Source organism: Lemur catta, chromosome 13 (assembly GCF_020740605.2).
Source record: "Lemur catta isolate mLemCat1 chromosome 13, mLemCat1.pri, whole genome shotgun sequence".
NCBI lineage: Eukaryota > Metazoa > Chordata > Mammalia > Primates > Lemuridae > Lemur > Lemur catta.
Window position 1 is genome coordinate 83,370,213 of NC_059140.1, and position 26,809 is coordinate 83,397,021.

Consider the following 26,809-nt stretch of genomic DNA (forward strand, 5'->3'; position numbering starts at 1 on the left):
CTACAGAGGGATTCACAGCCCTAAAATCTAGACGCAGGGCACACGAGTGTCCCGGGCATCAGCGGGTTCCGACACGGTGGGCCCTGGTGGGGGTGGGGGACAGCGAGGGCCGCGCAGCCCCCAGGCACGACTGTCGGGGAGGGGGTCTGCTCCCCAGGCTCCCCGAGTCCCTGTGCTGGGCGGCCTGAGCGTGGGGCGGCCGCGAGCTCCCCAGACGATCTCAGCGGCAGCCACCGGCTCAGACACGTCCTCGCCGGAAGCAGGTCTGTGTGCCGACGCTCTGTCACCTGCTGGCGGGAGCGTCCCCACGCAGGGTGCTGGACGGGGAAGGCCAGGCCAATGCCACGTGCTCAGGGGCCTTTTGAGGAGTCTCCAAGTCAAAGCCCGACTGAAATCAGGGGTATTGCACGTGCAGAATTCGCCGGAACTCCATCTGTGGTCTCAGGGACCCACACGGCCAGACTGGTTTCTCTGGGAAGAGGACTGAAGAACGGCCCTCCAGCTGGGAGTCTGCCCTGTTTTTTTAGGATGGTTAAGACTTTGTCTTCAGACAAGCCCCAGAATTCAAATGGAGCTGCGTTGCTGTAGTCAGGACTGCTGTAATTTCTCAGTGGACCTATCCGGAGTGTTTTCTCTAGCACTGAACCAATCTCTGCCCGGGGTTTTAGGGCAGCACAAACCCCGAGTGTGGCGGTGGCTGTGGTCTAACTGTGGGCCCGGGGCCCCCATATGCCAGCGTCTGGAGGTCCCTGTGTGTTCTTGAAGGAGCGAGGTGAGTTCTTCCTGAATGTCTTTGAACTCAGCCTTCCCAACTTCGCCTTTAACGCCCAGAAGCGGGTACACACGTGCTGACTGCACACGCGTCGCCCGATGACCTTCCTCCGGACTCGCCCCTGCAGGGAGGAGGGGCTGGAGGCCTGGTCGCCTCACAAAACGGGGCTCCCCACAGTGGGGGAGTCACGGGCCGCCCCCCACCCGGGTGCTGTCATACACAGGCTTGTGGACAGGCAGGACTTTGACCCCCACACAGTGATGGCGAGGCCACCCCCACCGCGGAGCCAGTGGGGACCCCATGGGTCGTTGGGACTCCCCCCACCCACCCGTCAGCAGTGAGGAGCCCACCCCAGGCTCCCGGGGGTACCAGCCTCCCGCTTCCACGTGGTGCCGATGAGGTCCTGGAGCAGAGCCGGGGACAGCAGGGAAGGATTAAATAGGAGAGTGAACAGGTCTCAGTAGGCAATCACTCATCACACAGAACCTGGAAGATTCTCCCTGAATTCACATACAGGTCTACGTAATTCCTGTTAAAATCCAAGCAGAAGTTTTGTAGATACAGACAAGGTTATTACAAAATTTACATAGAAAGGCAAAGGAACTAGAACAGGTGAACATTTTCTATTTTGAACATAGGATTTTGGAAAACATTTTTTGAAAACCAAGAGCAAGGTGGGAGGGCTCAGTCTACCCAATTCCAGAGCTCGGTGTGTAATTATACAGAAATTATGTAATTTTGTAATTTTAGGTAAAATCATGCAGAAATCAGGATTGCGGGTGGGGCGGAGGGAGAGACACAGATCAAAGGAACAAGAGGGAAGACCCAGAAGTGGAACCACGCAAAGGTGCATAACTGACCTCTCACAAAGGCACAAAACAAACCCAGTGACACAAAAACAGCCTTTTCAACGGGTGGTCCTGGAGCAGCCGCCACCCGCGGGCGGGAAGGTGAACCCGCAGCTCAGTCTCACGCCATACACGGAAATTAGCTCAAAGTGGGTCACGGACTTAAATGTAAAAGCATGAAACTTTTGGGGAAAACACGGAAGACAACATGTAAGGCTGGGCAAAGAGTCCGCAGACATGACATCAGACACGCGATGCACAGAAGGAAGGTCGAGAAGCTGCACTTGGACAGTTAAACTTGCCGTCCACGAAGGCCTGTGCAGAGCGGAGGCGAAGCCGTACCTGGGAGATGTCTGAAAGCCACACGTCTGACAAAGGACCGTTGATGGTATCTGGGAGGTACAAAGAACTCGCAAAACTCAACGGCAAAAACCAACCCGGCGAGAACGTGGTCAGAGACACGAAGAGACGTTCCACCCAGAGCATAGACGGACCGCAGGTACACGCGTGGGATGGCAGGTACATGCGTGGGATGGCAGGTACATGCGTGGGATGGCAGGTACACACATGGGACGGCAGGTACACGCATGGGATGGCAGGTACACGTGTGGGAAGGCAGTTACACAGGTGGGATGGCAGGTACACACGTGGGAAGGCAGTTACACGCGTGGGATGGCAGGTACACATGTGGGATGGCAGGTACACGTGTGGGAAGGCAGTTACACGTGTGGGATGGCAGGTACACGTGTGGGATGGCAGGTACACACGTGGGACGGCAGGTACATGTGTGGGAAGGCAGTTACACGTGTGGGACTGCAGGTACACGCATGGGACGGCAGGTACATGCATGGGAAGGTGTCCGGTATCATCGGCCATCGGCAGGTGCAGGATGGAGCACGGTGGGCTCCGCCACACGCCTCTCAGGAGCACAGACGGCAGCGAGGCTGGCCGAGGCGAGGGGGGGGGACTGAAGTACTCATACGGCGCTGGTGGGAATGTCACATGGTGCGGCTGCTCTGGGAGACAGTTTGCGCCTTTCTTTAAAGCTAAATATGCAGTCACGGTAAGAGCCAGCAGCTGCACGCCTGGGCGTTCATCCCAGAGAACAGGAGGTGTATATTTGCACGATAACCGACACGAATACTTGTGGCCGCTTTATCCACGACAGCTAAAAACTGGACACAACCCAGACGTCCTTGAGCAGGGCAGTGGCTGAGCAGACTGTGGTGCAGCCACGCCGCGAACCGCTACTCAGCCACAGAAAGGAATGAAGTGTCGATACGTGACCCGGGAGACTCTCCAGAGCATCGTGCTGAGTGGAACATGCCAACCCGAGAAGGTCACGTGGCGTGTGATCCCGCCTCTGTGACACGCTTGCGCCTGCATTGGCGGAAGTCTAGACAGGAGAGCAGCAGGGTCACCGGGCGAGGGTGGCGGGAGGGCGTGTGTGCAGCAGGGCACGGAGGGGCTGCTGTGGCCACGTCAGTGCCCGGCTGAGGGGTTTGGCAAGATGGTACCGTTGGGGAGACTGAGCTAAGCGTTCGCAGATCTCGGGATTATTTCTCACAACTGCATGTAAGTGTACAATTATCACAAAACATAAAATTGAGCTAAAAGAGGATTTCCAGAACCAAACTAACTTGGGGAACACGGCGTACTCTCCGTGTCTGTGAGCGGCAGGTTCGCTCAGCGTCTCTGCGTCAGTCTGTGGCAGGAGACGGCTGGCTGGTTTAGCACACTGCGTCGCGGCACAGTGGAGCTGGCAGCGGCCCTGCAGCCCGGCAGGACGGTGTCTTCCTCGGACCCCGCGTCTCCAGGGTCACCTGGGAGCTTGGCGATGCAGAGCCTCAGCCCCGCCCGGCCACGGAAGCAGAGTTGCTCCTACGGCAAGACGTCCGGGCGGTGGGCTGCACAGCGCCGCTCGCAGCGCGAGGCCGGGACTCACTGGGGCTGCGAGCGGCAGCTGCTCCACAGCACGAAGCACCACAGGAACCACGTCCCAGGTGAGCTGATGGGTGGGAGGCAGGCGGAGTTGAGGTGATTGGCCCAAGGTCACCTGCTGTTAAGTGGCAGGTCTCCTGGGGAATGATGGAGCATCGTGCACCTCAAATATTTACTTGCCGACACACCTGCCGAAGCCCTTGCCGGGAGGCTGTGGGGACCGTGCTGCTCCGCCCGCAAGGCCTGGCTGCATCTCCCTGGTCACTGCAGAGGGCCCTGCGCACCTGCAGGGCCCCGCAGGCCTCTCCTGCCACCTTTGCTTCCTCCCGCTGTAAACCGTGACCCAGTTCCTGCTCACTTCCTGGTCCTTCCTGCCCAGACCTTTATGGAGCGCCTACTGTATACCAGAACGAGACAGACAGGGTCGTGCCCACCCACATTCCTATTAGTCATGTGTTCCCCAGGTGTGTCCCAGGTATCTCAGGCATGTTACAAGTGTCCCAGGTGTGTCCCAGGAGCGTCCCAGGCATGTCTCAGGTATGCCCCAGGTGTGTCCCAGGTGTCTCAGGTATGCCCCAGGTGTGTCAGGCATATCCTAAGTGAGTCCCAGGCGTGTCCCAGGTGTGTCCCAGGTATCTCAGGCATGTTACAAGTGTCCCAAGAGTGTCCCAGGCATATCCTAAGTGTGTCCCAGGTGTATTCTAGGTGTCTCAGGTGTGACCCAAGCGTGTTCCAGGCATGTCTCAGGTGTGACCCAGGTGACGTGTCCCAGGCATGTCTCAGGTGTGACCCAGGTGTGTCCCAGGCGTCTCAGGCATATCCCAAGTGTGTCCCAGGTGTGTCCTAGACATGTCTCAGATGTGCCTCAGGTGTGACCCAGTTGTGTCTCAGATGTGTCCCAGGTGTGTTCCAGCTATCTCAGGCATACCCCAAGTGTGTCCCTGGTGTGCTCCAGGTATGCCCCCGGTGTGTCTCAGGTGTATCCCAAATGTGTCCCAGGCCTGTCTCAGGTGTGCCCCAGGTATGTCTCAGGTGTGCCCCAGATGTATCTCAGGCATGTCCCAAGTGTATCCCAGGGATGTCTCAGGTGTGCTCCAGGTGTGACCTAGGTGTCTCAGGTGTGCCCCAGGTATGTCTAGGTGTGTCCCAGATGTACCCGATATGCCCCACATGTGTCCTGGGTGTGCCCCAGGGTGTGTGTCTGTGGCCTCTTCATCCTTCTCACGGGCCTGCCTCTGTCTGGGTGGGGCCTCAGCTGGGGTGTGGCTCAGGGGTCCTCTGCCCCTGGCCCTAAAGTCACCAACACTGTTGCCTGGCCCTGCTTTGCCTACAAACCACAGGTGAGAAGAAGTGAAATGATTCGGAGCCGCCCCCTCAGCAGGCGCTGGTAGTTCCTGACACCCCAGGAACCTGTTTGTGATGGGTTTTTTCTCTCTGAATTCCTGTTTTCAGGTGGTTTCATCTCTCTCGTTATTTTCTTAAAGATAGCGGTGCGATACCGTCGGGAAAACTGCCGGCCACCTTCCACCTGAATGCTGACGGGACCTCTGAGCCCTGCCGTGGCCCCAGGAGTCTGGGCTTGTCCTCAGTGCGGGAAGAGGAAGACAGCGGCAGGAGGAAGGGCAGCTGAACGCCTGTCTAATCTGATCAGAGAGGCTTAGTGGATTGTCTTTTTCTGGCACCTGCACCTCACCCCTGCGCGTCCTCCGTGACCCGGGCTGGGATTTAGCTGGTGCTGCGTCAGCCCTGGGCCCCCCGAGTCCTCACCACGGGCAGGACGCCTCCCCTGTCCAGCTGGGGCAGGGACGGGCCACAGGCCAAGGGCAGTGGTCAGGCCTCCTCTGGCCGCGAGCTCCGCGGGCTCGGCCTCAGCCGATGGTCCTCACGCCTGAAGCGGGCGGGAAGCCGGCGCCGGGATGGATTTCGGGTCCTTGGAGACGGTGGTGGCCAACTCTGCCTTCATCGCCGCCCGGGGCAGCTTCGACGGGAGCAGCGCCCCGTCCTCCCGGGACAAGAAGTACCTGTCCAGGCTCAAGCTGCCCCCGCTGTCCAAGTGCGAGGCCCTGCGCGACAGCCTGGCGCTGGAGTTCGAGAGCGTGTGCTCGGAGCAGCCCATCGGCAAGCGGCTCTTCCAGCAGTTCCTGCAGGCGGACGGGAGGCACCTGCCGGCGCTGGAGCTCTGGAGAGACATCGAGGACTATGACACTGCCGACGACGACCTCCGGCCCCAGAAGGCCCAGGCCATCCTGGCCGACTACCTGGACCCCAAGGCCAAGCTCTTCTGCGGCTTCCTGGACGAGGGCACGGTGGCGCGGGTCCGGGAGGGGCCCTCGGCCAGCCAGGACGGGCTGTTCCAGCCCCTGCTGCAGGCCACCCTGGTGCACCTGAGCCAGGCGCCCTTCCAGGAGTTCCTGGGCAGCCTGCACTTCCTGCGCTTCCTGCAGTGGAAGTGGCTGGAGGCCCGGCCCCTGGGTGAAGACTGGTTCCTGGACTTCAGGGTCCTGGGCAAGGGGGGCTTCGGGGAGGTGTCGGCCTGCCAGATGAAGGCCACCGGCAAGATGTACGCCTGCAAGAAGCTCAACAAGAAGCGGCTGAAGAAGAGGAAAGGGTACCAGGTAAGCGTGTGGCACCGGGTAGGACAGGCCGGGCACCTGTGGCCTCTGCCTCCTCCCGGGCTGGGCTCCCCAGGGGGTTGCAGGTGTGGAGAGCGACCTCACACCTGGACGACCTCACACCTGGGTGACCTTACACCTGGGGTGACCTCACACCTGGACGACCTCACACCTGGGTAACCTCACACCTGGGGCAACTTCACACCTGGGTGCCCTCACACCTGGGTGACATTACACCTGGGTGACCTTACACCTGGGTGACCTTACACCTGGGCGACCTTACACCTGGGGTGACCTCACACCTGGGTGACCTCATACCTGGGTGACCTCATACCTGGGTGCCCTCACACCTGGGTGCCCTCACACCTGGGGCAGGTGGTGCCACGTGGCAAGTTGAGGGAAGAGCGCCCTGCAGGGAGCTGCTCGGGGGCTGCTCTCCGACCGTCCCCAGAGCCGTGGCCTGTGCTATGGCAGACGCTGGAGGCGACTGAGGCAGGGCCCGTGGGCCGGACGGCGCTCTCAGCACCCGCCAGCGGGAGGCAGAGTCGCTGTGGTGCTGGCGCGGCGGCTGCTTTCAGGACGCACACGTGGGCTGCTGTGGGTCCCACCGCTCTGCCTCTCTGCGGCTGCGTGTCCGCCGCGGTGGGGCCAGTGGGGGCTGCCACGAGCCCCCAGGACACGGCTGCCCAGGCCACGCCCTGCTCCATGTGGCTCCGGTCCCTTCCCGGTTGCACGGCAGGCGCAGAGTTGAGGCAAGCGAAGCGCCCTCGGTAAACAGCAGCCGGCGCGGCCGTGACCCCCAGCGAAAGGTTGCGTGTCAGGTGCGCGTGGCCAAGGCTGGGCGGGGCCCAGAAAACACAGGATGCTGTCGCGGTGGACTGGGGCGGACATGGTGACGCCTCATGGTTGCCTCACAGTGATTTTCTCAGAACTGCTTTGTCCACATGCGGTTCCCATGCCAGGCCGCTCACGTCACCCATGATCTTGTTACTAACCCACAGGCAGCCTCTGCTCTTGACCCCTGGGCCCTAGTGCACAGTGCCCTGGGGCGGCCAACGCGGTGCAGGCAGGGCCCCCAGGGGCAGCCCCTTCATGGGCTCGGCGACCTCGTGCAGACCTTCCACGAGGTGGTGGTGGAGCACAAGAGGCCGGGAGGCGCAGGGGCTGTGGCCCAGAGGCCAGGACGGGCGGAGGGCGCAGCGAGCTGGCACCGGGAGGAGGGTCCTCTCCACGCTGTGACTGAGGGCATTTGCGTGTCTGGTTTTCTCTCTGAGAAACGGGCACTGGGCCGTGTTTTAGCTGCAATTGCTTTATGAAAACCACGTTTGAGATGCATTTGCCGCTGTGTCTGGTGCCCAGGCGCCTTCTGGGCTCTGGACCTCGGGCACTTTCCTGCCTGAACCCGGTGCTGATTCTGCATCTTGCTTTTCAGGGTGCCATGGTGGAGAAGAAGATTCTAGCAAAAGTGCACAGCAGGTTCATAGTCTCTCTGGCCTACGCCTTTGAGACCAGAACAGACCTCTGCCTGGTGATGACCATCATGAATGGAGGGGACCTCAGGTAAAGCCTTGTCCAGATGGGGGCCGGGGCCCGGCTGTCCGAGCTGGGACGGGGGTCTCCGGGCCCTGGAAGGGCGGCTTCCCACCCACAGAGCACGCAGCCGCCTGAGGCCCCCCCCACTGTCTGAGGCCCCCCCCCATACCGCTGTCTGGGCCCCGCCCCCACTGTCTGAGGAAAGCCTCGCTCCCACCCTGGCCCCCCGAATTCCCTGTGTCTGTCCGGGATCCGGCCTGGAGAGCAGCCCTGGCGCTGTGCCCGAGTGCCAGGCGCAGCCGTGGGTGTGGTGAGCGCATGGCGGGGCCTCGGCTCGGGGTGGTGGGTGAGGAACGTGTGGAGCCCACTCTGGCGGCAGCAGAGCTGGGGACGGGGTGTCCACTGCCGGAGCGAGGGCTGTGCCGCCAGCAGCAGAGAGGAGGAGGTGCCCTGGCTCTGGCAGGCCTGGGCTCCCAGGGGGACAGGACCCCTCGCCGGTCGGGCAGCTTGGTGGCGCTTTGCCCCAGTTGCCTGGACTGTAAACTGGGGATATGTAACAGCTGAGTTCAGAGGTCATTGTGAGGCTTAAGTTAACACTTGGAGAGTGTCTGGCGCCGGGGAGGCCACCAGGGAGCTGCGGTGGGGTCCACCAGGCTCTGTTTCCCTCCCCACGGGCTTAGTTGTGCGGATCTGCGTGAGGCAAGGCAGGGCGGCCACACTCAGCTCCCGGGAAGAGGGCGAGCCGTGCTCAGGCCCTGCACACGAGACGCCAGCTCCCGCGAGCCGGCCTGGGCCGCGGCGCCTTGTCTGGACCTGTCTCCCCGTGCTGCCCGGTTCAGACAACGCATTTCCTCGCATCTGTCAGATTTCGCTGCTCTGTAGAGCGTGTCCGTGGAAGACAGAGGAAAGGACTTTGTGCAGGGAGGGAGGAGGCTGGGCAGGGACGTCTGGCTGCAGTGGGGACGTCACCACGCGCGTCTGCAGACCCCAGCTTCTCACGCTGTGGGGCAGCTCTGGCCTGTGCAGCCCTCCTGGCCGGCCCTGGCCTCGTCCCTCCAGCCGCCTGGGCGACGGCCCGGGGCTGTTCCCAGCATCTGCGGCCAGGGCCAGAGGAGGAGGGAGATGCACTAGGACGTCCGTTTTGTCCCCGGGACAGTCGTGGTTAAGGTCTGTGAGCGGCCCCACCAGGGCCTCGGGGTCCGCCTGCAAGCGACCAGACTGCCGGCACAGGACGCGGTGCCAGGGCCCCTGTCTGTCTGCATTTCCTTCCTGCTACGCCTGGGCTCAGGGGTCCACACGGTCTGCCCGCAGGTACCACATCTACAACGTGGACGAGGAGAACCCCGGCTTTCCCGAGCCCCGCGCGGTCTTCTACACGGCGCAGATCGTGTGTGGCCTGGAGCACCTGCACCAGCGGGGGATCGTCTACCGCGACCTCAAGCCCGAGAACGTGCTGCTGGACAACGACGGTGAGGCCGTCTCCCTGCGGCAGCGGCCTCCCACGAGGACGGGAGGGTTTGCTAGGCGCTCGCAGAGCTTTGAAGGCCGAGACGGCCAGGTTTGCCGTTCAGTCCACCACCTGGCGGCAGAGCGGCAGTTGGCGGGATCTCCAGGGGGCCGTCCTGAGTTTTGAGGGACTTCGGTGACAGTTGGTGCGTAATTATGCGCCTGGCGTCACGGGGCGTCACCTGCAGCTCACAGTGCAGGTGCTGGGACCCCTGAGCCCTGCTGTGCCGGGCTGTCCTCCTGCCGAACGCCGGTCCCCGGGTGCCTGTCGGAGAGTGACCTGGGGCCTGAGCTGCGGGTGGGGACCCAGGCGGGACAGAGTGGCGGGAAAGATAAATTTTGGGTGGACTATGCCGAAATTCCAGCCACAGGCTTGCCTGGCATGGCGCTTCCCGGGAACCCTCTGCAGTCAGCCAGGGAGGGCGTGTGTCATGTGTGAGGCTGAGTGGTGTGTGTGTGTGTGTGTGTGTGTGTGTGTGTGTGTTTGTGCTGTGTTTGTGTGCCGTGTGTGTGTGATGTGTGCCATGTGTGTGTGCCGTGTGTGTGTGTGCCGTGTGTGTGTGTGCTGTGTGTGTGGTGTGTGCTGTGTGTGTGTGCCGTGTGCGTGCTGCATGTGTTTGCGGGCATGCGTGTCTGTGCTGGGGCTGGCTCTGGGCCGGCTGCTGAGCCGTGGGCATGCGTGACGCAGGCCCGTCTGCTTCCCAGGTAACGTGCGGATCTCTGACTTGGGGCTGGCGGTGGAGCTGGCGGACGGGCAGACCAAAACCAAAGGCTACGCGGGGACCCCAGGTGAGGCGGGTGTGAGGGGCGGGGGTGGGGCGCTCCTTGCCGTGAGCAGGGCCAGGGCTCAGCCGTCTCCAGGCCGGACCTGGGCTGTGGCCCCCCTGGCCTGGGGCGGCAGCAGGAGGTGGGGTTGCCATGGGCTCCCTCACCCTCTGAGCAAGCTGGGGCCATGGCCACACCCTGTGGCTAGAGATCCTGTCATTGCCGCAGAGACAGCCCCAGGCTTGTCACACACACACGGCTGCCGGTTGGGTGCCTGCTGTGGTCACAGCTGCCCGCTTTGGTGCCTTCATGGGCAGGGACCAGTGGGAACCAGAGACATCGGTGGCTCTGGGCACCAGCAGAACCAGTCAGTCCAGAGAGCCTGAGGGGCTGCTGCACAGGCCACACCGCAGGGTGATGGCACAGGGACTGGCGTCGGTGGGCATGTGCTCAGCTTTAACAAAGCCTCCATGGGCACCCACCAACACACTGTGCGTTTGTACCATGTGCACCTGTGTGCTTGTGTGTGCATGTGAATGTCTATGTGTACACATGTGTGCATGCATGTGCGTTTGCATTTATGTGTGGGTGTGTATGCATGTGTGTCTTATGGGTGTGCCTTGTGTGCAAATCCATGTCTTTGTGTGCATGCATCTATAACTGTGCACATGTGTGTACATGCATGTGTCTGCCCCTGCACACACATGCATGCATGTGTTTGTGTATGTGCACATGCATACCTCTGCATGTGTACATGCATGTCTGTGTGTGCCTGTGTGCATGTATAGGTATGTGAGTCCACCTGAATCTGCACACATGTCTGTGCACACACCTGTGTGCATGTGTATGTCTCTGTGTTTGTGCATGAGTACAACTATGTTTATGCAAGTGTGTCTGTGTGCATGTGTGTGTCTGTGTTTGCATGTGTCTCTGTGTGTGCTGTGTGCATTCCTATGTATGTGAGTGTACAGGTATACATGTGTGCGCGTGTGCACAGGAGACTGTGTGTGTACCCCCATGTCTCTAAGAGTGCACACGCGTGTGTCTGTGTGCCTGTGAATGAGGGCTACTTCCGGCACATGCTGCTGCCTCCCCGACCTGGTCTCACTCCCCTCCTCTCACCCTGCCTGCTGGCGGGAGGGAAGCCGCGGGTGCAGGGGGAGGGGACCGCAAAGTCAGGTCGGGCGGGCACCACATTCCCAGCCCCCGGCTTGGATGACTCACTGGACCTCTGAGCCTTTGGGGCCAACATTCGCCATGCCAGCTTGTTGTGAGGTGTGCGGTGGCAGTTGCACCTGGCGCCTGCGTAGAGTGGCCACACTGCTTATTCTTTCTCTTCCACATTCCGGACGGCTCGATGTGTTCAGGTTACATCTGATGGGATTTCTGGGAACGTTTCCGTCTTCCCCTGGGTTGTTTTGGCTTTGGGGAAGAGGCGCTGTCAGCTGACGTTGGGGTTTGTGCAGAGTGGCGTCGAATCCGCCAGACTCCTGTGCTTCAGGTGCCATCTGTCTGTGCCGTGGCTGTGCAGGTCTGTCCCCTCTGCTGTCGACTTAGGGGATGGCATCTCTGCGTGGGGGTGACCTGCATCCCCCAGCTCCGAGGAAGGCCGACGCCACACCCGCACCCCTCACGCCAGGCTGCACTTGGCATGTGATTCAGGAGCTCCGTGCAGGGTGCCCAGCGATGGAAGGTCTGAGAACTTTCTGGAAGGCAGCCGTCCTGGGGCTGCGCCCGCTCCTCATGAGCAGACTCTGTGTGCGGATGCGGGCGGGGTGCGGTGCCACTCGAACCCTCATGCTGCTCACCAAGTCCTGGGCGTGGGCAGGCAGGCAGGGCCCACTCACGTGTTTCAGGGCAACTCAGGACCACCCCAAAGCCAGGACTTGCAGAGCTCAACCACGAGGACACACACGGACCGTCTGTGCCCTGAGCCAGGGCCCCGCTGGCCACCAGAGGGCCCCAGCTGCCTTTGCAGTGGCTGCCGAGCGCTGGTTTGAGGATTTGCTGTGAGCCCTGGGTGGGCCCCAGACCTCCCACGGGCATTTCTGTCGACAGTGAGTGCAGCCGCCACCCATGACGGGCAGGGGACGGAGGATCCGTCCTTTGCACAATGTGACCAGCCCGAGAGGGGAAGTGGAGGGGTGATGCCATGGGAGTGTCCCCGGTGATGAGCCCGGCAGGCACCTGGCGGCGGGGCCTGCAGTGGCCAAGCGCCACCGGCGCCCAGCCTGGAGCTGAGCAGAGGCCGAGGGGAGCTGTCTCGCGGGAGAAGAGTCTAAAACCCGACCTGCCACTGAGGTCATCAGGACATAAGAGGAGACGCTGCACCCACAAAGCAGGAGCAGGACACAGTGAGAGCAGACACTTAGGGAGCTTTGGAAATAGAAGAATATGGGAGAAACGAAATGCTCAAAGGATTTGAAAGATAAATTTGGATTTTCCCCAGAAAGTAGATCAAAGTACAGAAATATGGAAAATAGGAGAGGAGACACAAGAAAAGTAGAAGCCTAATCCAGAAAGCTCAATGTTGGCATGGTCATCGCAAGGGAGAACGGAAGAATTGTCAGTGAAAGTTCTAGAAAACCCGCAGAGTGCAGCAAGGTGAACTCGAGTGCTGCGTGTGGATTGAAACCGACCCCGACAGCTCAGGACACAGAAGGCACCGCGAGCTTCCAGGAGGGGTGGCCGTGCTGGAGCGGGAAATCGCCCAGAAATTCGGAGAGAAAATGATTTCCAGCCTAGAAGTTTATGCCCGGACTATCAGTTACACATGAAGGTAAAATAAAGGCGTTTTCAGATGTGAAAGTTCTCAGAAATGTGCTTCCTCCGCGCCTCTGGCAGGAAGCGATGTGGCCAGAGTAAGGGCAGCGTCTGGGCCAAGGACAGGGGGCCAAGGGGCCCGGACGACCAGGGGACGCCAGCTGCAGCCCCTGACTGGAACAGGGGAGAAGATTCCAGAAGACTCTCGTGAGAACGAACTCTATAAAATATCTGATAAATCAGAACATGACAGGGGACCCGGGAACTGCCGCAGAACTTGGGGTTCCATTGGTGATAAGCACGTAGAAAATCAAGCAAATGAGAAAGACAATGTATCTAGGAAACAGAGAAACTGTAGCAAAGGCGGCCAGGGCTCCAATTTGGTCCCGCGGGAATGGGGGGAGGAGGGGGAGGAAGGCCAGCGCCCTCGACCTCCAGAGGGCCGGGCAGGAGCCGCCCCGGAACCTCAGGGGACTGACACTTTCCGTGCCTGAGGGGCTCAGAGGCAGCAAAGGACACGCAGGTGGGTCCGCGCCGGCCCCACTCCCACCCGGAAGGGCGCGTGGCCGGGAGCGCAGGTGCGGGCGCTTCGGTGCCCGGAGTTGAACCTGCTCTGTCCCGACATCGGCGTCACCTCGAGCAAGTGACTTGAGCTTGCAGGGCGTCCACTTCTCGGGCTGAGCGCGGGCGCGCGCGTCTCGGCGTCGTGAGAACTGCGCGCGTGCACGTCCGCCTGTGCCCGCGGTGCGCGCAGGTGCGCAGCTACCGGACGAGAAGCCGCGGCGGCACACTCGGTCTCCAGGCAGGCGGCGCAGGACCCGGGCCAACCTGTGGTGCCGGGACAGTCCTGCCCTGGGGCGTCTGGGCTTGGGTACGGGCCCCGAGTTGCAGGCGCGCTGCTGCGCTCCGTGGCGGGTTTTCCCACCGCCGCGTCCAAGGCTCCGGAGAGCGCAGGGAGACTTCACGCCCCGCGCACAGAGCAGGGTGCTCGGCCAGGAGCAGCCCCCACCCGGGACGTCCCGCCACCTCTGGAGACACTTCTGACAGTCACAGCTGGGACGCTGTTGGCAGCCCCCAGCAGAGGGTGTTCTGGGTCACCCGTGTCGGGAGCCCCAGCCCCGCGATCGCCAGGGCGAGAGAGCAGTGGCTGCGGCGGCAGCGCGTCTCTGAGCCGCACCGTGCTCTGCCACAGGTTTCATGGCCCCCGAGCTCCTGCGGGGCGAGGAGTACGGCTTCTCCGTGGACTACTTCGCCCTGGGCGTTACCCTGTATGAGATGATCGCAGCCAGAGGACCCTTCCGAGCCCGAGGAGAGAAGGTAGGGCCGCCCCGCAGTGTCCTTGCGGGGGCCGTGCAGCACCGGTGATGCTGGCCCTGGGGGGGGCGGGCAGACCACCAGGCCGGATTCGCTGTCTGTGTCCACGGTGACCCCTGCTCCTGAGACTGCGGTGGCAGAGGGACGTCAGGGCTGTCCTTGTGCCCCGAGCAAGCAGGGCAGAGCTGACAGTCGCCCGAGCACTCAATGCGCTCAGCTTCTCAGGGCCCCGCGTGGCCGGGGGCGTTTCTTCGGCAGGGAGACCCGGTGACTCATCCGCTGCAGTTCTGGACACAAAGGCGTGTCCCGACGGGGTGCTGGGGCCACCCTGAGCCTGCCCCACCACCGCATCCTCAGCTCCAGGGGCCACCGAGGCCGGTGCTCTCGGGGACGTGGGTGTCAGGGCCCCTCCCTGTGGACCGTCCTGCTACCCTTCTGTCCAGACGCCGAGACCCCACTGCCACCATGAGCACAGCCGCGGTTCTGTGTGTCCTGGAGGGAAGGGTTGTCTCCCAGGGCGGTGCCAGCTCTCTGAGCCCCCGGACCACAGACAAAGATGCCGTGGGGCCTCCGCTATTTGCAACCAAGGGAGCAGAACCACCTGTCCCTCGAGTGAGCAGCGAACAGAGCCCAGAGACGTGGCAGCCTTGGTCCACCGAGGCAGCGCTAGACCAGAGCCTGGGGCTGCCCTCCCCCGTGCCTCAGGGCTCCACAGGGGCTGTGTCACACTACGGGGACTCGGGCGCAGCTGCCAAAGCCCACCGCTGCCTCCACCCTGCCTGGAGGTCCCACCCCCACTTCTTCTGCCTGGCTCTACCTGGAAGCGTGCCGAGCCCCCCGCCTATGCTTGGGGACAGACCAAATCCCGTCCCCTAGTGCCAGAGGCTCCACTTCTCCACCTGTGTCTGAGGGGCTGGGCATGGGCTGCCTGGGGCATGGGGGATGGTGGGAGTGTCGGTGGCCTGCTCGCTGGGGCTCCCGGGTGACTGAGCAAAACCTCACACGCATGTGTCAGCCGGGGCCTCTGTTGGGAAGTGACCCCTCGACAGGCCGGTAACAAGAGGACGACGCGGCGCCCCCCTCGCTCCTGTGCCTGGCTGGCCAAGCGTGACAGCCGGGCTGGGGTGTGGCGCCCACCTGGTATTTCCGGCCATCCCTTTCCTTGGCGGCCTGGGATGGTTATTGACATAGAGCCAGCAGGTCCCTGACAGCCCACCGCGCCCCCCTTCTGGAACTGGGAGCCGCACCCGCAGGGCAGGGCAGGGTGCACCCAAGCGTGCCAGTCACCGTCTCCCCGTGGGAGCGAGTGTGACCACTCGGGCGACGTTGGTGGGCCCCGCGGCCGGGCGTGCAGTGTCGTGTCCCCTCCGGACCCTGACCCTAACCCCTAACCCCAACCCCCAACCCCTCCGCACTGCGCAGGTGGAGAACAAGGAGCTCAAACAGCGCATCCTCTCGGAGGCCGTCAAGTTCCCGGAGAAGTTCAGCCCGCCCAGCAAGGACCTCTGCGAGGCGCTGCTGCAGAAGGACCCGGAGGCGCGTCTGGGCTTCAGAGACCAGAGCTGCGACGGGCTCCGCGCCCACCCGCTCTTCAAAGACCTTAACTGGAGACAGCTGGAGGCTGGTACCGTCAGGGGCGGCCCGGGGGGCGGCGGGGGCCGCGGGGCAGGAACATCGAGGCTCCTGGGAGCGCCCCCCCCTCTGCTCACCCCGCGTGCCCAGGACGGGCGCTGACGGGCCGGGCCGAGGCGTGGGGTGGGCAGGAAAGAGGCTGTGGCACTTTGACCTCGAGATCCAAACCCGCCGCGCTGCCCACCTGCGCTGCGAGGGCGCCCGCCCCAGCCGAGGGGGCGGCTCCGGCGTGTACCTGGGGCGGCTCCCGCGCTCCTCCCGCACCTGCCGGCAGGTGGCAGGTCCGGGCTGTGCGTGCGCGTCTGAGAGGGACGCAGTCGGCGGGGAGAGCTCGCCGCGCACGCTGTGACCGCAGGGACGGCACGGCCACGGGGGAGCGTCCCTGGCGGCCGGGGAGTCGTGGCCCACGAGCGTGTCGCGGGAGCCGAGGGGCGCGAGGTTCAGCTCGGGATGTGCGGTGCCCGCGAGGGCGATGACGTTGCCCACCCGGGAGGCTGCCCGCGCGAGGGTCTGCCAGGGGGTGGGGGCCCGGGAGGCGAGGCCCCGTGCAAGGCGCGGAGGGTCTGCTGCGGGGAGAACCAGGGGGGCGCAGGCCCCGCGGGCCCCTCCGCCAGCAGCCTCCGGACCGTCCTGCGCATGCGCGCTGCGCCCGCCCGCCGCCCACCGCGGCCGTGTCTGTGCTGTGTCTCCGAGCAGGGATGCTGGTCCCGCCCTTCATCCCGGACTCCAGGACCGTGTACGCCAAGAACATCCAGGACGTCGGTGCCTTCTCCACAGTCAAAGGCGTGGTCTTCGACAAGACGGACGCGGAGTTCTTCCAGGAGTTCGCCACCGGCAACTGCCCCATCCCCTGGCAGGAGGAGATGATCGAAACCGGCGTCTTCGGGGAGCTGAACGTGTGGCGCGAGGACGGGCAGATGCCGGACGACATGAAGGGCGTCTCTGCGGGGCCGGCGGCGTCCCCGTCCAAGTCAGGGATGTGCCTGGTGTCCTAGGCGCGGCGGCGGCGGCGGCCCCTGGACGGCGAGGGGCCCCGCCTGGGGTCGCCGGCGGGTGGACACAGGGCTCCCTGCGCCGGTCCCTGCTGCGCGGCTTAGGGACGAGCGGGCCAGCGCGGGCCCAGGGCGCGGACTCCAGGCCGGGGTCCCCAGCCTCCGACCCCGGCAGCCCAACAGCCACGCGCCGGGTTTTCCGGGCGGAATGAGCCAGTCGCGTGAACTCTCGAAGGGCCTCTTGCGGAGAGGGACAGCCAGGCCGCCAGACGTCACCCTCAGTTTGGATGTCCTGGACCTTAACCCTTAAGCTACCAGAGCCAGATTCCCCGGTGGAGGCGTTCTCAGCACAGGGGCTGGCAGACAGCACTGGCAGGACTGGCCCTGGGCCCCGCGGCCTCCACTGGGGTCACCTGACCCCCGCCAGGACCGGGGTTCTGGAGGAAGGTCGTGCCTGGGCCTGGCGCGCCCTCAGGGTTCTCTCCGAGGCAGCCGTGGCACTGCCCGTGGGCACCGCGCAGCCCCCGCCGTGTCCTCTCAGCCCGGGGAAGCCGCGGTGGCTGGTCTGGGCTGCGGCTCTGCTGAGGCCAGCCAGGACGGTTTCTCACGGCAACCCCATGGTGTATTGTCACCAAAGACAAAAGCCCCAGTGGGGGACACTCACAACCATGCGCTTGCCGACAGCCACCCGGCGCTTCCGACCACACTTCGAACGTCGCGGGTGCCCTGTGCACTCTGCTTTTAACTGGGAGAAATGTTCTGTGGCAGCTGCCTTAGAAGCACATTCACGCCTCCGTTGTGACCTGGGGCGTCGCCGGGGCTCCGGGACCCCTGCAGAGGGCGCAGAGCCTGTGCCAGCCCCGCCAGCAGCGGTGACTCGGGCCTGCTGCTTCAGAGCTGGGCCCCTCTCTCGAGCCCCTGCGCCCGCACGGGCAGACGCACCGTGGTCCTCCAGGGCGTGGGCAGGGTGTGGGCCGGGAGCCATCCACTGCGGCGGGAGGGCACGCGGTGAGAGCGGCCTGGCAAACAGCTGGGGCCAAGGTCCGCAGAGCCGACCCCTGGGAAGGCCTCGCTTGGGACGTGGAAAGACGGGCCCTTGAGGTCTTGCTGGAGCCACGGCCCCTCCCGGGGGTCAGTCCCAGCGTGGGGAGGGCCGAGCCCCCGGGGCCCCCAGGACACGTGCTGCTCCCCTCCCCGTGGAGAGACAAGGCCGGCAGTGCCCTGAGCACTGGTTTTGCGGGACACGTGTGGCCTCTGCTGTGCAGCAAAAGCCCACGTCAGCGGGTTTTGTGGAGGGATCCGTGTTCCTTAGAGACACCTCACGCACATGCATGAGGTACCCAGACTGTGCCCAGCATGGGGTCAGGACGGCCGGGATCAGCCGGACCTTCACTCCAGCAGGCCGGGGGTGGCACCAGGGCTGCCCGGCCTGAGGCCTGACGCTGCCCACGCAGGGGCAGCCCGGGGCTGGGGCTCGGGGAGGGCAGACGCGCACCGTGATGCAGACAGGACACGTGTCCGTGCGCCTTCCTGGCCCCCTCTGGCTCTGTGTTCTGGAAGGTTACGCATCAGTTAGGCAATGGCTATAAATTTACTTCGCCCATTTCTGATGCCTCTGAACCCACTTCGGTCTGCCCTGGTCCCGTGGCTCTGGGCGGCTGCAGTCCCAGGCCTTCCTGGGGCCCAGAGCCGGGGTGGGGGGGCAGCGGGGGCCTGGCCTGCCCACTCGGGCCCTGTGCACGCTGGGCCCCCGGGCTGCAGCTGGGGCCCAGCAAGAACCTCTCTGCCTCCATCCTGAGACCGGATCACAGGACAAAATACAGCACGTCCTGGTGAATTTGAATTTCAGGTAAATAATGAATAGTTTTTTTGTGTAAGTTTATCCCATGCAATATTTGTGACATGCTCACACTAAAAATCATTTGTTGTTTACTTGAAGTTCAAGTTTACCTGGACGTCTTAGTGGTTTTGTTGCTGAACTTGGACAGCCTGTGGCAGACATGACCCTGCCTGGAAAGCCGGCGCTGTCCCTCCACACACGCGTGCTGGGAAGCATCGCCACACAGCCTTGCATGGGCCGCCCGGGAGCGGCTTCCTCCCTGTTCATGCACAGCCGATGGAAGCCCTATCGCCACTCACTGTCATTAAGAAACTTAAAACTTAGCATCACACGGAGAAAACGCATCACAAACGCCGAGTCCATGATCCCACAGGCTCCCGCCTGTCCCCAGGTCCCGGTGCTGCCCGCAGCAGCTGCCCACCTGCCCTTCGGGAACCAGCAGCCTCACAGCCACGACTCCCCGACTCCTCGAATCCGCGACTCGGCTCAGCCGTCCGCGTGACGCCCCCGAGCCTCACAGCCTCCCCCCCCCCCCCCCCCCCGCCCCACGGCTGGCGCATCTGCTTCTCACGCCCCCCCTGCCCGCGGTGCCGCCTGCGCCGGAGGCCAGCCCCAGCCTCACAGGGTGGAGGCCGCGGAGGAGGTGCTGCAGCGGCTCTGGCCCCCAGGGCGATGTCTCCGTGTGCTCCTCCTCTCCCCTCCCTTCCAGGAGCCCGGCCTGGCTGGCAGACGCCCCCCTTCCCGCTCCCTTCTGAGCCCTGGGAACCTCCCCACCCCTGTTGGTCCCTGCCGAGGCCCTGTCGGCTCTGGGCAGTGGGGACGTGCTCCGTCCTGCTTGGTCCTGCCCTGTGTCGGGGCAGCCACCGGCCCAGGCCTGTGCTCTCCCAGGGGCCAGGCGGCTGCAGCGCCGCCTTGCGGGAGCCCACGGCGTCTGTGGCCGGGCCCGGCAGGGGCCCCAGGGCTCCTCAGAACCCCCCACGCCCGACCCATGCAGTGGCCTGTCCCGCCACACGGGCACCTGGTCCTGATGGTCTCACGCCCCGGCCAGCGCCTGGTAGGGAGCGTCCTGCTGTCACCTCCCATGGGACGTCATCGCCCATGTACTGCCCCACATGCGTGTAGCACCTGCCCCACACCGCAGTCAGAAACAACCTCAGCAAAAAGCAAAAAACGCTGGTTTTATTCATGTAAAAAAGGGTAAAAATAAAAGTTAAAAAAGAGGAACTGACTCCCCGGATTGTGATGTGAATTCCAGGTTGTATTCTTTCCTTCAGAATTCCAAACACACACACATGCACACGCCTACACGCATCTACATGAACTTATGTACCCGTCTATACATGCACACACCCATGTACACATCTATACATGCCTACATACACATCTGCACATGCCTATGTACACGTCTACACGCACCCCCATGTCTACAGTCTTTGTAGATTTGCTCATGCCCTCAGATGAGTCGGCAAGGACGCGTCTCAGAAAGGCGCTGTGACCTGCTCTCTTTTGTCGACACGAGGGGGCGTCCGTGCCTCTGTGAGCACGTAGACACATCCCTGGGCCTCGGCTGAGAGCGAACGTACGACACAGGCCTCGCGCCAGCTGGCGGAAGAGCCATTTTGAAAGGAAAACCTCAGTGTGAAAACATGAAATTAAACATAAATATGAGATCAGCTCTCAGATACTCTCCACACAATTTGAAGTGAAGTAAGAAGACTTAATTTAAAAAAAATCAAACCTCAGTCGCCCAATTGCAGTAGCGAAAGTTTTCCCAAGTTCAACATTTCAGTTTCCAGGGTGAACGGCGCCCGGGCGTGTGGAGCGCACTGACCCGCGGCGCTCGCCCGGCCTGGGCGAGACCTCGCTGGTCCTGCGGCTCCCGGTCGCGCACGGGGTCGCGGGGAAGCCCGGGGGCAGCAGCTGCGTCCCGGGCGCTGACACGTGATGCGCAAGCCGGGCCAGCGGCCAAGCCGGGTCTGGTTTTGCAGCCTGTGGCGGGTTCTCCTTTCAGCGGGTGATGCTGAGGTCGCGGGGCTGCGTGCTTCTAGAACTTTTGCTGAAACAGGAGATGCTGGGCAAGCTGGTGGTGGCCACATTCCAGGCTGGGAGTGGGCGGGACTCGCGCCCCGTGTGGGGCCTTGACTGTCTGCCCTGCTGGGTGCAGAGAGCTGGGCGTCCGGGTCACAGGGGCCTTCCGCAACGCTCCGGAGTGTGTTTCATTTTTAAAAATTCATGTCTCTGAGAACATCTCTGTCCTTGCTCACGGCCGCACGCAGGCAGGGTGGCCGCGTCTGCCGCGAGTGCCAGCCTGCATTATTCATCCTGGGCTTGGTTTCATGGGTTACCTGGTGACAGGATGGGTTACGTTTCACCGTCAGCACCGCCGACCCCAGAGAGCTGAGAGCCAGGCCACAGGCACAGGTGTTTCTGCGTGATTCCCGCCCGCGCGGGGCCGAGGGGCTGAGGTCTGCAGGCAGCAGGAGGGGCCGGGCTCTGGGTGGCTGGCAGAGGTGCGCTCTGACTTTGGTGGCCTTTTTGGTCACTGTCGCTTTAGAGCTGTCAGCACCCACACCCTTGCTTCAGGGCCCTGTGGACACCTCCCTGCCCAAACCAGCCGGCGTTCTCCTCACCCAAGCTCCCTTGCCAGGGGTCCACGGCAGTGCAGGCATGGGAGCTGCCCTGTCCCCAGCATGTCCCCCGGCAGGTGCTGCGGGGGTGGGGAGCAGCCTACACTTTCCACCCTCACCTGTGTTCGCTGAGTGGCTGCCCCAAGCCAGATGCCAGCGAGGAGGGGGTAGGAAGGGGACAGTCCCCCTCTCGGCGAATTCAGCGCCATGATCTCCTCGACCTCCACCTCCTCCCGCCTGCCTTCATGCAGAAAGGTGGGGCTTTGGCTGTTACTGCTCTGTCTGTTTCCCCAGAGGCCTCGCGCCAGCCGTGCCCAGGGCCGATGTGTCCTCGGTGGCCTGGCCGAGTGTTGACAGTCAGCCTGGCAGCCCAGATGCTTCCTGTCCCCGTGTCCAGGCAGGAGGGGCCTGTGGCTGGAATTCCCAGCGGATCTTTCCATCTTTGGTTTCTCCAAACCTGAGCCTTGGGGAGGACTGAGCGGCAGTGAGGAGGAGGAAAGGGGTCGGCAGGTACAGGCACAGTGTTTCGGGAAATAGGGACCGGGAGGGTGACCACGGCCGTGGCTGCGGGACCTGGGGCCACTGGCACTGGGACCAGCCAGGACCACCACCCTCTTGCCATCTGCCTGACCTCAAGGATGGACCTTAGGGCAGATGTGTCACTTCATACTGCATGCTGGAACTCTGGCCAGTCCGTGTGTGTGAACGTGCATGTGCTCGGGTCCTTATGCACGGGCTGCGTGGGTGTGTGCACACGTGTGTGCTCGGGTCCTTGTGCATGTGCATGTGCATGCGTGCATGTGGGTGTGTGCACGTGTGTGTGCTCGGGTCCTTGTGCATGTGCATGGGCTGCGTGGGTGTGTGCACACGTGTGTGCTTGGGTCCTTGTGCATGTGCACATGCATGCATGGATGTATGCACGAGTGTGTGCTCGGGTCCTTGTGCATGTGCACATGCATGAGTGCATGTGGGTGTGTGCACAGGTGTGAGGGAGGCCCACAAAGGTGACAGGCAGATGGGGGTGAGCAGGAAGAGCAACCCCTGCACCCCTCCTTGAGCACGGCCGTGTGGACAGGCCTCTGGGACAGTGGGGTCTCGCTGGGCCTTGTGCCAGGAGGCAGAGAGGCTGCCAGGCGTGTTGCCACGGTCCAAGGTCATGCCTGGTGGTCTCCCACCCCCGCTCACCTCTGCTGCTCCCCCCGGCGCCCTTTCAGCCCCTCACAGTGGCCCCAGTCCCAACTGCTCATGGAGCCACCAGGGGACAGGGAGCCCCGTCCACCTCCAGAGATGACATGTGCTGGGCCCCCGGCGACTCTCACGTGAGACTGAGCCCGGCAACCACCAGGGTCCCCTGTTCACTCTGCAGTGTGACAGGTGCCTTGGCTGGAGTGGTCTCACCCCCTGTGTTATGTTCCATTTCTCTCAGGTCTCACTTCTAACTGTCGAGGTCCTACAGGGCAGGGCTGAATTACCCATCTTTGCAGAGAGGAAATTCAGTAACTATTTTGTTATTGACTGTCGGAAAGATTAAATTAAAAGTCTACATTCAAGTAAATGCCTGCTTTCCTGTTTGGAAGATGTAGTTATGTTTTGAAATCAGACTGACCTGGTTTATATTTTGTTTCTCCGTTAACCAGCTATTTGGCTTTGGAAAAATTATTTAATTCTATGCGCCTGAGTTTCCCCATCTGTGCAGTGGGTGTTACATGGTGAGGATTAAAGGTAGTGCCTGGAGCATGGAGTCAGCCCATGAGGGGCGGGGCAGGTGCAGGTGTCTGTCCTGTCTCCCAGGCCTCAGTTCACCCGGAGCCTTCTGAAGGCACGAGTCCAGGCAGTTCCAGCCTCTGGGCGGGAGAAACCTTGAGCCTCTGCCGTTTCAGGGGCCGTGCTGGGCCTGTGTTCAGCTAAAGGAAGTCGAAGCGGGAAACCTCCGCATACTGTAAACGCTTCACTGTGTGCAGGAAGGAATCTGGTATTGGGCAGGGTATTGTGCATTTGTCAAACCGTTGTGGGCAGCATCTTCCTAATGCCGGTGATAATGTCCCCGTCTCTCATTATCCTCAGACCATGCAAGACAGATTTCCTCATAACTGCCTTCTGGAACAGCCAAATCACATTACATTTAAAAATACCCTGTACCAGACTGTCCTTCCTGGGGGTTGGGCTGGGGGCAGCGGGCACCTGGCAAGTCGAGGGGCCCAGGGGTGACACTGGCTCCCTGAGCCCTGGTTTCCTCATGTTAGAGCGGCAGGAAGGGTAGCACCGCCCTGCAGGGCCGTGGGGAGGACCACGCGGGAAGGGTTTGTGCATGTTGTGTGTCTCTGTGCATGTGTGAGTGTATCACGTCTGTGTGTGTCTGTGTGCTCGTGTGTCTCTGTATACATTTGTGTGTCTCTATGTGTGCACCTGTGTGTGTGCGTGTCTGTCTCTATGTGTGCACATGTGTGTCTGTCTCTATGTGTGCACATGTGTGTGCATGTCTGTGTCTCTGTGTGCACATGTGTGCACATCCATGTGTCTCTGTGTGCACATGTGTGCATGTCTGTCTGTGTGTGCGCATGTGTGCACATCCATGTGTCTCTATGTGTGCACATGTGTGCATGTCTGTGTCTCTGTGTGCACGTGTGTGCACATCCATGTGTCTCTATGTGTGCACGTGTGTGCATGTCTGTGTGTCTCTACCTGTGCACGTGTGTGTCTGTGCATGTCTGTCTGTCTGAGCACACACGCCCCTCCCTCCAGCCACAGGACGCCTCACCAGAGCCAGGTCCGCATGGGAGGCCGCGTGCTCTGTGACCCCTCCCCATGGTGTGGCCTCCGTGTGGCCCCAGCAGCAGACGTGGGGGCTTCACTCTGAGTCCAGGCCTGGAATTTCCCTCTCCCGTGGCCCCATTGCCACGGACGTGCTATGCTCCTTGTGGACACGTCTTCCGTGAGCAGGGGACAAGTTTTCTCAGCAGAGGCACTCTGTCCCCACCCACAGAGGGGACAGTGTTCGGGCGGCAGGTGCCACCTGATGTGAATGCTGCCCACTGTCACCCACTCCGGGCTGGGCCCACGTGTGTGGTCGTCCCCTCGAGCATGCGGGAAACCCGTGGCGAGCGCTGCCTGTCACAGCCGGGGAGTGCGTCTCCCGCGGCCGCCCTTGCTGGGCTTTCCTGTTGTTCCGGAACCTACCGCTCCTGGGTCGCTGTCTGGGACCGTGCGGTTCTATTGCTGGGACACGGGACCTTCCGGGCTCTTCTGTGCTCACGTGTTTAGCTTCACTGAGATCTCGCCCGCTCACCGCACCACTCACCCCTGACGTGCTGGGCGACCTGGGGCTGGCAGCTTCCAGTCAGACGCACCCGAAGGACGTTGTCAGGGTGCCCGGGTGAAGCTCATGCACTGTGTAGGGTCGGACAGCGAAGGGCTTTGAAGACACAGGAACTCGGCTACCGGCTGGACCTGTCGGCCCCAGACTCGGTGACAGCCGGTGCATCCGCGTCTCCCGCGACGATTCACTGGGCTCTTCCCCTCGTGGCCTGGAGCCCTCACGCCCGGGGCCGTGACGGGGGCGTCAGTGGCGGAGCTCACGCTTTGACAACTCCAGACCTGGGACTTGCCCGGCTCTGCGCAGGGCCTGGTGCGGCGGGACGTGTGCTGACCCCAGAGAGGGACCCCAGGGCTCCTGGTCGGAGGAGGACGCCGGGGGCCACATGCAGTTGGCGGTGCACGTTCCAGACGTGGAGAAATCAGGTGGTGGACATTTTGCAAAGCTCCTGAGGAGGCCCAGCCTGGCGTGTCTCCCTGCATATGTGTGACACACACGCAGATCACACACCCAGGCACACACAGACAGGCACGCCCACTCACCCACACGCATGTGTGCATGTGCAGACCCGTGAGCAGTGGGCCACGCACACATGTGGCAGGGCCCCGATACTGGCACCTCTGCACCGAGTCTTCCCGCAGGTCAGAACGGCCGCCGAGGCTGACCCCTGGTAGCCGACCCCTGGCGCCTGACCCCTGGCGGCCGCCCCCCGGCTGTGCGGGAGGGACGTGCCCTGGGGCTCCACGCGGGCTCCTGCCGCCCTGGTGGGGAGGGTGCGCCTTTTCTCTGTTTCTTTTCTGTCTCTATTTCTGTAGACCATGTCGTTAAAAAACGACTGTTTTTCTTATGACAAATGAATATTAACTGAAGAACATTTAACGGGTTCAGGCAGTAAAAGCCGTGTTACCTTCTCTGTGGTCTGGGCATCTGCGTTTCCTCGCGTTCTCCGGGAGCCGCCTCGTGGCCCGGCTGGCTGCCTCTGGCAGAGGCGTTGCGGCTCCCTGGACACCTCTCGGCGTCTCAGCAACTGTGGCCCAGGGGTTCGTCCCCTCAGCTGCCCCCAGAGCTGCAGAGCATCCGCTGAGGGACGCGAAGAAGGGACATGCTCTCCGGCTGCCCCTTCGTTCATCGTGGTGCCTAGTCCGTCTCCACGCGGTGAGCCCGGTGCCAAACTGTGTCTGCCCAAGCGACTGCCCCACCGCTCTGTTTCCCACCCGCAGGGACAGGCCTGTCCTCCTTTGTCACGGCTCTGAGGACTGGAATGTGGCCGAGGCGCTGGCCCTCTCCCCCGCCCCACGTCCTGAGGAACCCCGCGGCCCCCAGGGTCACGGCGCAGCTGCAGTTGTGTCACAGTCTCAGGGGTCGTCCCAGCCCCCAGCCTGGAGCCCTAACCAAGCCTGAGGGGCACAGAGGCAGGATGTCCCCACCGCGCCTGACCCAAATTCAGCTTTGCGAACTGAGTAGATGTTTCTTAAGCCACTAAGTTAAGGGGTATTCCGCCCCCGCATCACAGTGACTAGACCAGCGATTCCACGACTTCTGTCTTCTGCCGTCCTCCCTGGCCCGGCGCCCCCTGGACGCTCCGTGGCAAGAGTCACAGGTGTTTCCGGGACAGCCCTGCACCTGCCCTGTCCGTCCGCACCTGGCCTGTCTGCTGTGTCCTGGAACTTTGCCCTGAGGTAACAGACTCATTGATCCCCTGCGGGGGGCTGCACAGCCGGGCTCCTGCCACCCGCACCCACCAAGGCACTGACTTCACAGTCACAGTGTGACAGCCCCTGCTGGCCCCTCAGCCTCTGCTCCCCATGGAGCACGACATGCGCTGTATCCCCTTGGAGGTGACAGTCTTAGAGGCAGCTTCCCCACCCGAGGCTGAGCCCTGTAAGTGCCCCAAGGCAGTGACCACCTCCTGGGCTCTGCAGCCCCTCCCGGCCCAGTGCTGTGGAGCCACGTCAGTGCCTGGGACGGGACAGGGTCCTGTCACCCTGGGAGCCAGTGTCTCCTCCCTGCCTTCGCGGCCCTCTCACTGGCCATCGCAGAAAGGACCACAGAAAGTCAGGGCGGGGGGACGGAAGCAGTGGCAGGTGTCTGTGGGGTGAGCAGGAGGAGGAGGGAGGCGGCCACTGGGGTGGGTGGCAGAGCCGGGGGCCCGGTCCTAGGGGCAGCGTTTCAGCTGCGTCCCGGGTCTCAGGCCAGGAGAGAGGAGTGGGCAGGGCCTGCTCGGGACGAGAGCCCCAGCACGTTAGAGTCAGACGCACTTCCAGGTTCCCCACCCTCGGCAAGTGCCCTTCTCCTCTGCACACAGTCACTTCCTGAGCCTAGCTGGAATTAGACAAAGGTCACAAGAAGTC

At 62.7% G+C, this 26,809-nt stretch overlaps 1 protein-coding gene across 1 annotated transcript; it reads left to right on the plus strand.

Annotated features, from left to right (window-relative positions):
- Positions 1-5,366: 5,366 nt before the first annotated feature.
- Positions 5,367-16,729, plus strand: GRK1 (G protein-coupled receptor kinase 1). Its single transcript, XM_045566711.1, has 7 exons — positions 5,367-6,176; positions 7,606-7,733; positions 9,018-9,175; positions 9,918-10,001; positions 13,933-14,057; positions 15,477-15,678; positions 16,383-16,729. Exons 1-7 carry the CDS (start codon positions 5,478-5,480, stop codon positions 16,679-16,681), a joined length of 1,695 nt encoding a protein of 564 aa, XP_045422667.1. The 5' UTR covers positions 5,367-5,477; the 3' UTR covers positions 16,682-16,729.
- Positions 16,730-26,809: the final 10,080 nt, after the last annotated feature.

Coding starts and splice junctions, on each gene's coding strand:
- GRK1 (XM_045566711.1), top strand. CDS start 5,478: ATGGATTTCGGGTCCTTGGAGACGGTGGTGGCCAACTCTGCCTTCATC. Junction 9,176..9,917: donor CGTGCTGCTGGACAACGACG/GTGAGGCCGTCT, acceptor TCTGCTTCCCAG/GTAACGTGCGGATCTCTGAC. Junction 14,058..15,476: donor TCCGAGCCCGAGGAGAGAAG/GTAGGGCCGCCC, acceptor CGCACTGCGCAG/GTGGAGAACAAGGAGCTCAA.